The 12,861-nt window shown below is 41.2% G+C and overlaps 2 protein-coding genes across 4 annotated transcripts in view; one reads left to right on the top strand and one right to left on the bottom strand.

The window, feature by feature from the left end:
* Positions 1–7,544, bottom strand: part of vwde (von Willebrand factor D and EGF domains) — a 30,729-nt gene extending 23,185 nt beyond the window's left edge. For 2 of the 3 annotated variants that reach the window (XR_009794865.1, XM_061818905.1), the window contains exons 1-2: positions 7,065–7,544; positions 71–369 (exon numbers count right to left, since the gene is read on the bottom strand). Coding sequence is in view for 2 of the 3 variants with exons in the window: in XM_061818905.1 (XP_061674889.1) it covers positions 71–224 (154 nt within the window). In the remaining variant the exon portion in view is untranslated. The remainder of the gene's footprint in view (positions 1–70; positions 370–7,064) is intronic. The other variant, XM_061818906.1, reaches the window with a different exon arrangement.
* Positions 7,545–7,742: 198 nt separating this feature from the next.
* arl4aa (ADP-ribosylation factor-like 4aa) lies at positions 7,743–11,240 on the top strand. Its single transcript, XM_061818908.1, has 2 exons — positions 7,743–7,909; positions 9,964–11,240. The coding sequence occupies exon 2, from the start codon at positions 10,059–10,061 to the stop codon at positions 10,659–10,661; it is 603 nt and encodes a 200-aa protein (XP_061674892.1). The 5' UTR covers positions 7,743–7,909; positions 9,964–10,058; the 3' UTR covers positions 10,662–11,240.
* Positions 11,241–12,861: the final 1,621 nt, after the last annotated feature.

The following is a 12,861-nucleotide window of genomic DNA, read 5'->3' as shown; positions in this document are numbered from 1 at the left end:
CACACGTGATGAACACGTCGAAAATAACCTCAATTTTAGTGGATGATCAAACAAAATGTGCAAAACATACCTGTTTGCGCGCAAATGCCGTCGGGGGGCGCGAACGTGACCCACGCCGCAATATTGACAAGCGTCCCAATTCCAAAGCCCATCGCCCTCCTCCTCACTCTGCTCGTTCCGATGGAGATCAATCTTTTACTTTTCCTTCTCGTCATCCTCCACATCGTGCGATTTCTTCGGCTCACGCGTGAAAGTGGGAGTCGGGCTTCGGTGTCCCGGGACTGCAACCTGGAGGCAGGCCGAGCTCGCGGCGTCAGGCTCCCCGTCCACTGAGAGGCAGCAGCGGGGGTGGGGAGAGGACACAAAGACCTACCGCGAGCACCAAAACATTAAAAAGAAAAGAAAAAAAAAAAACACACACACAGTGGGAGGTATCAAAAGTATTCCAAACAGTACACGTAGTTGTATCGATTCGTTTAAGTAAAAGTAAAACCAACACGGACTGAACTGTACGCAAGTATAAAAGTAAAATTACATTTTTACATTTATCAGAGGCGGCAAAAGTACTCAAAGTCTAAAGGAGTAAAAAAAATACTGGCAAGAGTAGGACTCATGAAACCTAACATTTCACTGCGCAATGTGTGCTGGGAGCCACACTACTGCCAGGATGCAGTCGAAATCATTTTAAAGTACTTTGCTCTAATCCATGTGTTGAATAACTGTAGGATTAACAAGAACGTCTAAGAAAAGGTGAAAAGTAAAAAATACATAATACTGTCAAATGTGATATGTCAAAAGTATTCAAGTACATTCAAGACAAAAATAAAACTTCTCAGGAAAAATGGACAAAAATAACACAAGAAAATTCCACACAGAAATGCCCTTAAAAAAACAAAAATTCCCACAATAATGCCCTCATAGGTGAAAAGTAAAAAATACATTATACAGTCAAATATGATTTGTCAAAAGTACATTCCACACAAAAACAAAACTTTTCAACAAAAATGGACAAAAATAACAAAATGAGAAAATTCCACGCAGAAATGCCCTTAAAAAACAAAAATTCCCACAATAATGCCCTCATAGGTGAAAAGTAAAAAATACATTATACAGTCAAATATGATTTGTCAAAAGTACATTCCACACAAAAACAAAACTTTTCAACAAAAATGGACAAAAATAACAAAATGAGAAAATTCCACGCAGAAATGCCCTTAAAAAACAAAAATTCCCAAAATGATGGAAAAAGATCCCTTCAAACTGAAATTCACCACCCCCCCCCAAAATAAAATATGCATAGAACACAGAAAGACTGTTGCGTTTCCAAGAAATTGTAAGTAATTTTGAAAATAGCTGAAAGAAAAATTTAACAAAATTCCTCAGTCTTTTAATAATGAACAATGCTAACACCCAGCACACGTGCAGACAGTGCCAAAACATCCCATAAAAATCTTTTTTTTTTTTAAATGTCAAAAATTGAGGCATTAGGGTGGAGCAGCTCCTAAAGCGTTGGGCTCACAGTTATGAGGACACGGGTTTGATCCCAGCCCCATCTGTGTGGAGTTTGCATGTTTCCCCCCATGCCTGTGAGGATTTTCTCCGGGAACCTCCCAAAAAGTGCAACGTTAATTGGACAATCTAAATTGCCCCTAGGTGAGATTATGAGTGCGGCTGTTGTCTGTCTCCATGTGCCCTGCGATTTGCTGGCGACCAGTTCAGGGTGTACCCCGCCTCCTGCCCGTTGACAGCTGGGATAGGCTGCAGCACTCCCCGTGACCCTCGCGAGGATAAGCGGCAAAGAAAATGGATGGATGTCAAAAATTGACCACTGGCCAAAAAACTATTAAAAAAAAAAAAAAAAAAAAAAATAACTTCCCACCACATTTTGTAGACACAATAAAATGTTGCCAGAAAAGTAGAAGCTTCCAAAAAAAATGGAGGAAAAAACTAAATTTTCACTTGCTGATGTGTACCAAAACTTTTGTCCGTATAGGTGATTGAAGTGAAACTAACACCACTTTTCGGCGGTCTTCGTCAAATACTTGGACCGTGTTGGAGTCACATATCAAATTCTGGCCTTTCCCGTAGCGCTGTGCCAACAAACTTGACTGGAGCTGGAAGTGGTTCTCCTCGGGACAAGGAAAAGCTTTGGCGTTGTGGCGAGTGACTTTCAAATGGGAGCCAATTGAGCGTGATGGAGTGCAGGAACGCTAACGCCAAATAATGCGACTTTATATTCAGTGATAGGATAGATTGATCGGCACTACAGTTAATGTAGTGTAGCAGAAGCACAGTAGGCCTACTCAGAGCTCAGGTAGAAATGAAAACTTGAAATTAATCATTGGCATCATGGTCCAATCCAACCCGTGTTACCGAGGCACTTACCGATAACTCATATAAGACAAAGAGGGCATTTAAAAGCTTTTTCTTTGCAGGACTTATTCCAAAAGAAAGCACTGCATCAACAAGAACGCCATGCATCCATTTTCTTTTGCCGCTTATCCTCACAAGGGTCGCAGGGAGTGCCAGAGCCCATTCCAGCTGTCAACGGGCAGGAGGCGGGGTACACCGTGAAGTGGTTGCCAGTTTTGGGGAAAACTGGAGTGCCAAAAACAACAAACGAAAAAAAAAAAAACAAATAAATAAATACATACATAAATAGATAAATAAATAAAAATCCTCACAAATTGACAAAAAAAGTAAAATCTAATTCCTAGACATGTAGAAAGATCTACAACGAAAATGCACCTAAACCTGCTCACAAATGTTTTCATGACACCAAAATTCCAGCCCAAAAATTCACAAAATTTAACATTCTCAAAAAAAACACCCAACACAGATAAACAAAACGTTCCAACTAAATGAATTTTTTTTGTAAATGACACAAAACTCCCACAGAATAAAGTATGTAAACATCATTAGCGTATCTTTATGACTGTTATTACACGACAAGGGCGTCACGGTAGCCCAGCTGTAAAGTGTTGGCCTCACAGTTCTGAGGTCCCGTGTTCGATTCCGGCCCCGCCTGTGTGGAGTTTGCATGTTCTCCCCATGCCTGCGTGTGTTTTCTCCGGGCACTCTGGTTTCCTCCTACATCCCAAAAACATGCAACATTAATTGGACACTCTAAATTGCCCCTAGGCACGCCGCCTCCTGCCCATTGACGGCTGGAATAGGCTCCAGCACTCCCGCGACCCTTGTGAGGATCAGCGGCAAAAGCAAATGGATGGATGGATGGAATGTAATATTGTAATGACCATGTTTAGTCGTTGTATCCTATTGAGTGCATTGTCTCCCACGGTGCTAATGGGGTCACAAAGGTCAAGCGCTCCACGATCGTAATCAGCGAGCAGTGCAGCAACACTGCGCATTTCGCAAGGCCAGGCACAGGAAAGACGGGAGAAAGCGGTTTACTCGATGTCTATTCCAGGCGCCCGCCGGGCCGACCCTCAGACGAGATTTACGAGCGGAGGGCGTTCACGTTCCTCACAGCGCCTACAAGACAGCCAAGGCACCTTGGCGTTGGCACGCTGTCAACTTGAGCGATCTGCGCAAGTATTTGCGTTTTGCGGTTATCCGGCGCTCGCGCGCGTGTTTTAACGACTTGGACTCTGCCAATACATGTCAACGCTTGGTCTTTCGCCAACAAAATGGACTGACGAGACAAAGTTGAAAGAGCTCACTGGTAATGGAGTCGTCCACTCGAAAGACAATTGCAGACGTCTGCAAAGGCCGAACAGACATCAAACAAACTTTCAGATGAAAATGGACACAAATTGTCATGAAAATATGAAAATCACATTTCCACAAAAGTGATCAAGCCCCCCCCAAAAAAACAAAAGTTATATTCCCCACAAAAATCGGACATAAATTCACCACAGAAATGTATATTTCCCACGAGGAACAAAAATCCCCATGAAAATAATAATGAGAATAAAATCCTACAAAAAATGACCACAAAAATCCCATAATTGCCATTAAAAGGGCAAATAAATCCCAACAGATTGGTAAATATTCTCCACATCCACAAGGAACAAAAATCACAACATAAAAGAACCAAAGAAATAGTACAAAAACAATATTCTCGCAAAATTCCGTTGAGAATTCTCACAAAAGGAAAATAAAAATTAGTTCAGAATCACAAAAATTCCCTACAAAAATAACATTTTTTATATTCAAACTTAGAATGTTCTTTTTTTAAAATCCACAATATTGGACAAACCATCCTTGACACAAATGGACTAAGATTCATGTAAAAATAGTCAAGAATTCACTCCCCCCAAAAATGCACAAAATAATTTTTTCTTAAAAACGTGACAAACTTATACTAGAACATAAATGTAAATTACCAACGAAATGGAAATACTGTACATGTATTGGCAAAAATATAAACAAGAAAATCATCACAAAAATGGATGGACATTAATCAGAAAATTTAACAAAAATCACCGCACAAAATATACATATTGCATCCATACAAAACATACATGTACCCATTGAAAGATGCCCACAGACAAACTAGGGGGAAAAAAATATGAAGACAAAATTCCCTTGAAAATTTGACAAACATGCTGCAAACACAATCACACACATAAAATATATAATATTCTATAGAAATGGGACAAAAACAATGGGGGGGATATATCATAGAAGTTGACAATTCTTACAAAATTGGACAATATTTCCATAAAAAAGGGCAAAAAAAAAATGTTCCAAGTATTCGTTCCAAATGTAGTTGTCTGACGCAGCCCGTTGCGATTGAAAATTACTTCTAACTATTATGTGCTGCCATCTGTCGGCGTTATCGATGCATTGCACGCAGGCATCCTGTTGGAGAGCCAAGCGGAAACATCAAAATAAAATCAAACAAATAAATAAAATATACACAAGTACAGCAACCAAGTGAATTTCCCATCCCTGCAGTTATTTTCCATCATGTGTCACGATAAAAAAAAGTAACCCCCCCCAGAAAAAAGCTTGTTTGCATTGTCACGCTCCAACAAGACTTGATGATCATTGGCTGTCACACAGGATGCCAAAACTGCACCTTTTATAGTGGCCTTTTTTATTGGGGGGGGGGGGGGAAATCTCAGGCACACGTGCAAAAATCGAGCCAGTTAATCGCAGTCTTGTCAAAGAAGAGGTGGCCAGCAATTAAACTTGAGACGAATTTGTGAACCATATTTCAGAGAAATGGACCGAGAGTGTACAGCGGTCCCACGCCATATCACTCTTCACTGTACAGTGGAATTTTAAAATCATATCTCATTTGATTAATTCATTCCTAGAGTTACTTATATACTTCAGTCTGTAGTTTTTTTTGAGTTGATTTAGGTAAATTAGTGTTTTGTGGGTTCTTTTGTTGTTGTTTTTTTACTAGTATTTCTACTTCTGCAGTACTGTACAATGTGGGTAGTCTACTTTTGCCACCGATGCCTTTCACATCTTGTATTGTTGGATTAATTTTGACCACACGATGGCGGTGTCAACCTTCCCTTAAACTGGACGAAGAACCACCAGATGACCTGCTCGAGCCAGGATGAAATAGTGTACTGTACTTTCTTCCAGTTGTGTGGATTATTGGTTACCCGTAGCTGTGTTTTCCAGCCAGTGTCGCTTTGGTTCTGTCTTGCAAGAAAACATTCCACATATTTTGCAAAACATACTTTGTGCATTATACCAATAATGGATAACAGTTGCACTCACAGTCACACCGAGGGGCAATTTAGAGTGTCCATTTAATGTTCCATGTTTTTTGGGATGTGGGAGGAAACCGGAGTACCCGGGGGAAACCCACGCAGACACCGACAGAACATGCAAACTCAGCACAGCCGGGTCCGCGATAGAACCCGGGACCTCAGAACGGTAAGGCCAATGCTTTTGGGGGTGAGGAAAAATATTTTTAAAGAAAAATTCACATGTGAATAACTCAATTTGTTCAACAAGACCATTTTATGCAAATAGACGTTTTTTTTTTTTTTAAATTATTAAAGAAAAGCAATTCTACATCAAGAGAATACTGTTGTTGCTATTTAAAAAAAGAAAATATTTTTTGTTAGGGAAAACGGTCATAATAATAAGTTTTAAAAATGTTTATAGCAGCGACATATAACTCTTGTTGAAATGTTCATGAGAACCTTGTGATAATAAAATTGGATCCTTGAAAAAAAATTAAATAATTGTATCTAAAAGTACATTGTTTTTTTAATTCTTATTAAAAAATGTTTTGAGAAAATGTGTTCTTTAAAAATGGTCACAAGCTTACAAATACAGTACATCTTTGTTACTTTTTTCCCTCCAACATATGACTTCATACTCATAACAATATGAGTATTGTTATGTGAGAAAATGCGACTTATTCCACATTGTACTTTTCTTCCCTTCCTGCTAAAAAAAAAAATCTATAGAAATTCTACAGAAGTCTGTAGAATTCTATAGAATTTGTACAGAACAACTTGTTCTATAGAACTTTGGCTGTGATTTTCTATAGAATTTCTCCAGAACAATAGAATTTCTATCGAAATTCTATCGGACTTGGGTCATAAAGTTCTGTAGTTCTTTAGAAATGTTCTACAGAATTTTTTTTAGCAGGGAATTTGCGCTGCAAGGTGCTAATACTACTTTGTCCAATGTACTCCAGAATGTCAGCTGCAATCTCGGACTTCAAGTGATATGTTTAGATGTCATTTAAGTGCTATGACGAATACAGCAGGCCAGCGGGTCAAACTTGACCACAAGTTCGACTGCTGCGCGGACAGCTGCTCATTTGACACCCTCCTACCCACTAAGAAAATGATAAACACGTCCGTGATGGAAGCATGTGTAGAATATTTGCAAGATATTAACACGCCATCTGTGAGCATGTGCACGTGTAGTCACACACTAAATATAAAATCAGATAAATCACTGCATGACGACACCCGAATTTTACAGATGCCACTTGTTTCTCCAGCTTCTATATACATACGTCATCTATTGTATTCTATGTATTTCAATATCAAGTTCAATCGATTGAATAAAACACAAAATTACTGTAGTTGAAAGGAGTCAGTGGTAGTACTTACAATGGCCATCAATTGCGTGGAGGCGCTGTCAAGCCGTGCATGGCGGTTACTTCCTGCTTGTCGACCAATCATTTTAAAGGCAAACACGCGGAAGGGAGGGGGCATGCTGGGAGCTCGCACGCATGCGCAAACACACGGGTAACGCTGTTGCTAAGCTAGCGACATAAGCTAACTGTTGCTATGAGCGGTGTCAACACACACTGAGATTTAAAATTTTCCTCTGTATACAGGATGAAATTACAATTCGCCACATTTCGGTTATATGGTTTGAATATAAACGGCTGTATCAGAAAGGGCGTATTGACACCAAGTGTTGTTTTTTTTGGAGCATTGTATAAACTACGTCTATATTTTTGTCGAGCGTGCCTATGAACGTAACACATGCCAAAGACAGCTCTGGGGAAACTGGTTATCTTGCGCTTATCTTGGAAAGCCTCGAACCGCCAAACACAGTGGCGAGAAGCAAGTTGTGACTCAACAGATTTAAACATCGATAAAACAAGTTTACGGCAGCGGCGGCTTACGCCAGGGCTGCAACAGGTGATCCTCGTTCCCGGGCGCATCGATGATTGACACTCGGGTCGAGCCAATCGGTGGGCAGACGTCAGCGGGAATAAGCCAATCGCGTGCGGCGGCGGAGTCGATTTGGGCGTTTTACTCGCTCTGCGGAGCCCAGGCGTCGTCAGTGTGATCTACGCCGAGCTCCGAGCATTCACGGTCGGGCGCGTGCTCTCCACTTCTCACCGGGGAGGAAGAAATACGACGTTGTGCTGTATATTCATCTTTTCACTACGGAGAACGTCGGGAAAAGCGACGGATAGTCGCTCTGCGGAGGGGTCAAACTGGTAGGTTACAATCCATGTGGTGTTTTTTTTTTTTTCTTGCCCCCCTACCCCCAACCCTTCCTTGTGTGCAGTGATTCCCCCCCTCTGCCATTAAAAAAGGTTTATGTGTTATGTTCATGTCTACTGCAGCTATGCAACAGAGCATTACCTCAAACTATGCACGTATTTATTCAAAACCCGACAGAGGAAATTCACCAAAACCTAAATTTAAATGGTTTAGTATCAGTTAATTATCTTGGAAAATTACTAGGAATATGGGAACAGCTTCAAGCAAAATTCAAGTGTCTGTAATTGCAGTTTGACACAGGTGCTGTATGTTAATGTTGCTTCTCTGCACGTAAGTGTTGTCATGGGAGTTGGATCGTGTTTGCACACTTTTGTCAACCGCTGTTGCATAATTCTGCCTTACCTTTTTAACTGACATCATGTTTATTTAGGATAATGCTCCACAAGGCTTTGTTTTGTCAAAGGTGATGATGACTCATTGAAACAGGTCAACATTTCTTCATGGTACTTTAAATGTCATATCCAAATCGGTTTTTTATTCCCCCCAACAATTGTAAAGTGAGTAAGAAAACTCACCCAAATATTTTTGGAATCTTTTTATTGGCTAACGACCTGATGCATTAGGATTAATAGTGTTTTGTTGCTAATGCAAATGCAAGTTGGAGTTGGTAAATCCAAATTAATGGGGATAAGGGTTGGATTCCCAGGAAGGCTCACAATAGTTCGCTACTTGATGTCAAACTGGTTTTACTCAAACTCAGGAGCATAGCTGGGAACTGATCCAAACAATTTCCTTTTCATTTGTATCGTGTTGCAAAGAGTTTTAGTTTTGATACACTTAATCACATTTCATAATTTTCTCCCTTTTTAATAGAGCCTAACTAAAATTGGCTGCTCTGCACCTTTGCAAATGAGCCACGGCTCACCCTGCCTTCCTCTACTGTGGGGCCAATACCCAGCACCAACTGTAAAGTGTGGGTAACCCACATAAAGTAAAATCATCAACTATATTGTAAAATAATTTGCACATTCAACAACAATGCAATTCGGCTTCGATTATGGCTTTCACGTGATAAAAGTTTTGTTTGGCCGTCTACTGAAATGGGCGATCTTTTAGCCTAGCTACCCAGTCATGAGCAGAGAAATTGAATGTGGGAGCAGTATTATGTAGAGCAGTCAAATTGTTATAATTTGGCAAAATTATGACCAGCTCACTGACACACGTTTTCTGAAATAGTTTTAGATTTTTATTTGGGAGGCATGCCAAAGACCAAACCAGGGGTCACCAACTCGGTATGTTCTTAAAAATACCATAGGCCACAAATTGTTACTGTTATTTGTGCTTTAAATTCTGAATCTGACTTCCTTACGTGAATTAAAATTTTAAAATGCCTGTAATGTCATTTACAACAATGAATTAAACCAAAAATATTTTATGTACGCGTAATGAATTGAGTCTGAAATTTGCCGCAAACATGTCACGTAGCCCTTCGTACGATCAGTGCTCAGGAAGTAGCCCTTAGCCTCAAAAAGGTTGTTGAGCCCTGGACCCAACTATTCGTGTGTGTGTGTGTATATATAAGCTATTAAAAAATAAATTCTCCATAATTTCATCTTTTAAAAAAGTATTTGACAGGATTACAGCGGAATACCCCATGGATTAAGAACAGCAACAACAAAAAAAGAACATTTTCTAGGCTTGTCCAGCGGTCCTGTTAGCCTAGCTTTTGGCTTTGACACGGAAGTGCTTCCGTGTAGTCCAACCAGTTGAAATGCAGAGTATCTTAACCCCCCTTCCCCCCGGCTAGCTAAGTCACAGGCAGAGGAACTAAATGTGGTGATCGTATTGTGTAAATAGTCGTCATGTGATGTCATCCACGCTGGCTTGCTCACGAATAAATTCTGGGAAATAGGTAGATAATGACAGACTGTAAATGTTTGAGCATCTGCAAAGCGCTCTTGGCTACATGATGGAGTTAAAATCCAGTTCACATTTAATTCTTGTAAGACTGTGTTCAGTGAAAAAATAACCTTAAATGTGGTTGCAGGTTCTTGCTGCAGCCATTTTGGATATTAAAATTACACTGAGGATTAGCGCGTGGAAGTTGGCTTGAATCGTGCTGGCCCTTCCCCATGAGGAAAGATGGGGAATGGCTTTTCGGAACAACCAGGCTTCCTGGCGAGCATCCCCTTCTTCCAGTCCTTCCATATCGCCATCCTTGGACTGGACTCAGCTGGGAAGACTACCGTGCTGTACAGGCTGCAGTTCAATGAGTTTGTCAACACAGTGCCCACCAAGGGCTTCAACGCTGAGCGGGTGCGGGTGTCCTTGGGCGGTCACCGCACTGTGACCTTCCAGTTTTGGGACGTGGGCGGCCAGGAGAAGCTGCGGCCGCTGTGGAAGTCCTACACCCGTTGCACGGACGGTATCATCTTTGTGGTGGACTCTGTGGACACTGAGCGCATGGAGGAGGCGAAGACGGAGCTCCACAAGATCGCCAAGACTTCTGAGAACCAGGGCGTGCCTCTGTTGGTGGTGGCCAACAAGCAGGACCTGAGGCATTCCCTAGGGCTGCTCGAGATCGAGAAGCTACTTGCACTCAAGGAGCTAAGCCCGGCAACGCCGTGGCACCTGCAACCCGCCTGCGCCATCATCGGGGATGGACTCAGGGAGGGCCTAGACCGACTCTATGACCTCATCTTGAAGCACAGAAAGGTGATCCGGCAACATAGGAAGAAGCGATAAAGACTGAGTTTCAGATGAAGGAGTGTCTGGAGTCAAATCCAGCATCTACATTGTTGTCTCTGTTCTCTGAGCTTAAAGGTTTGTCAGGCTGTGTTCACACTTGTCAGGTTTAAAAACGAACTCTGGTGCGATCTTTCAGAGTGTAGTTCGTTTGAGCAATGTAAACCATGGTGTGGCACAAGTTCACCTAGAGACTATTTGAAAACTGTGTTTAAAAACTCTTTCGTTCTGGTAAAGTTAGAACTTGAGCGCCCGGACTGAGGCCGTTTAATCACTCTGTCTCGGTCTGTTTGCAAGTGAACTCTGGTCAGTTTTGGTTCATTGGCGCTCAAATATGAACGCTACATAGACCAAAGAGTTGGGCCAAAACTGCTTGAAGACTTGGTCCTGACTTGTTTGCAGTTCAACTTTGGTGGACTTGGACTTCTTGTGGAATCGCTCTCAACCCACTTGCAATTTAACTGATGTTTCAGTTAGTGTGAAGGCTAAATTTAGTCCAATGATGAGAGTACCAGTGGGAGTACATGGCAAACCAGACTAAAACTGTAATTCATGTATTTTTTTTTTTTTTTTTTGTTGTATACACCAGAATCCTGTTCCTCTCTGTTGGCTTCACGTGAACGCTGGTGCAATTGCTGAAGTGGTTTATTTGGTCAAGCGTGAATGATTTTACCACATACCAAACAAGCAGACAAGGACAGCTTTATGCGGTGATCTCTGGTCAGTTTGCAAGTAAACTCTGATTCGAGCGCTGAAGTGTCAAAGCTCCACGGACCAAAGAGCTGGACCAAGTGTACCATATCTTTTGGTCAGGACCACTCTGGTCCCATTTGTTTTGTTATCTGATGTGATTGCTCTGCTAAGTGCTGTTTGGCCCGTTGTAAACGCCATCATCTGAACATTCGAGTGACCCAAAACTACTTGAGTGTTGGGATTGATCTCCTTGTTGGCAAACTCCAAATTCCATTCAGTTCACTTCGTCTGAACCATGAAATAAAAATTTGGCCCGACGATGATGATCCCAGGCAAGATAACTGGACCAAATGTATAAACCGTGTATCATCTTGGGTCTGTTCTGGTTTGGTTTAGTTAAAACGAACTCTGGTGTGGTTGCTCTACTCGTGCAGTTCATCTGGTTGTGTGTAAGCTGTCTGAACTCTCTTGAGGACCAAACAAGGTGACTGAAATTGCTTCAAAACACTTTCAAGTGAACTCTTTTGTGGTTTGATTAAATTGAGCTCAAGTTTGAATTCTACAAGGACACAAAGAACTGGGTCCAAGTGTCTTAGGTCCTGACCAGAGTACCAAAATGAACTCTGGTGCAATTGCTCTGCAAGTGTGAATGCTATGATCTGGACAAGCAGATTGAGACCGATCAAGTGTGAACGCCATCGTCCGAACCGAGACTGCTTGAAGAGGTTATTTAGTTGCACTTCGAAATGATCTCTCGTGCGGTTCTGTTCACTCTACGTGGGCCAGCATTCAAACGACGGCAGAAAAGTAGCCAACTCCCAAGTGTGAACACAGCCTTGAGTCATGTGATCATGCATGTGGATCAGGAAGTGATGTGTAAAGGAACAAAGTATGATGAAGAGAGTTTTAGACAAAGTGAGGGTTTTAAGACGTGATTTTAACGTTCAGAAGGTGTGAGGTATGGAAGTGTGGTACAGGATGTGATTGAAATTGCCAACGGTTGGTGTATTCTTACCAAAAACACGAAGATTTTAAATAAAATAACTAGACGGGTTAGACCATCAATGATGTATTCATTTTTTTTGTATGCTAACATCACAATTTTATTTTACACTTCATAGACTTTTTCCACGTGAAAGCAAAAGTATTATTGAGAATTCCGATTACTGTGGTTGCTCTCTTCTATCTCCCACCTGAAGCACTTTAGATGATCACTTCTCATGGCGTTTACAGATTATTAGATTGACCCTTTTTAAAATATGCATTGTTTGACATTGTTGGGACAGATGTTTTTTTTTTTAGCCACATTGTCATGTCTTTTTTTTTTTTTTTTTTTGATAAATAAAAACCTAACCACTACTCCAATCAAATATGCCTCAGTTCATCATTTTATTGCATTGCCATTGTAAAGGGTGCCATATTCTTAATGTTTCGCTTGAGCTACCTCTTGGGTTCTTAAAAGTGGTGGGAGAGAGCTAAATGCAATGCTGTTTGCTGATTCGTCGAC

This window comes from Syngnathoides biaculeatus, chromosome 5 (assembly GCF_019802595.1).
Source record: "Syngnathoides biaculeatus isolate LvHL_M chromosome 5, ASM1980259v1, whole genome shotgun sequence".
Taxonomy (NCBI): domain Eukaryota; kingdom Metazoa; phylum Chordata; class Actinopteri; order Syngnathiformes; family Syngnathidae; genus Syngnathoides; species Syngnathoides biaculeatus.
The sequence above is the reverse complement of the archived record's forward strand: the minus strand, read 5'-3'. Positions and strand labels throughout refer to the sequence as shown.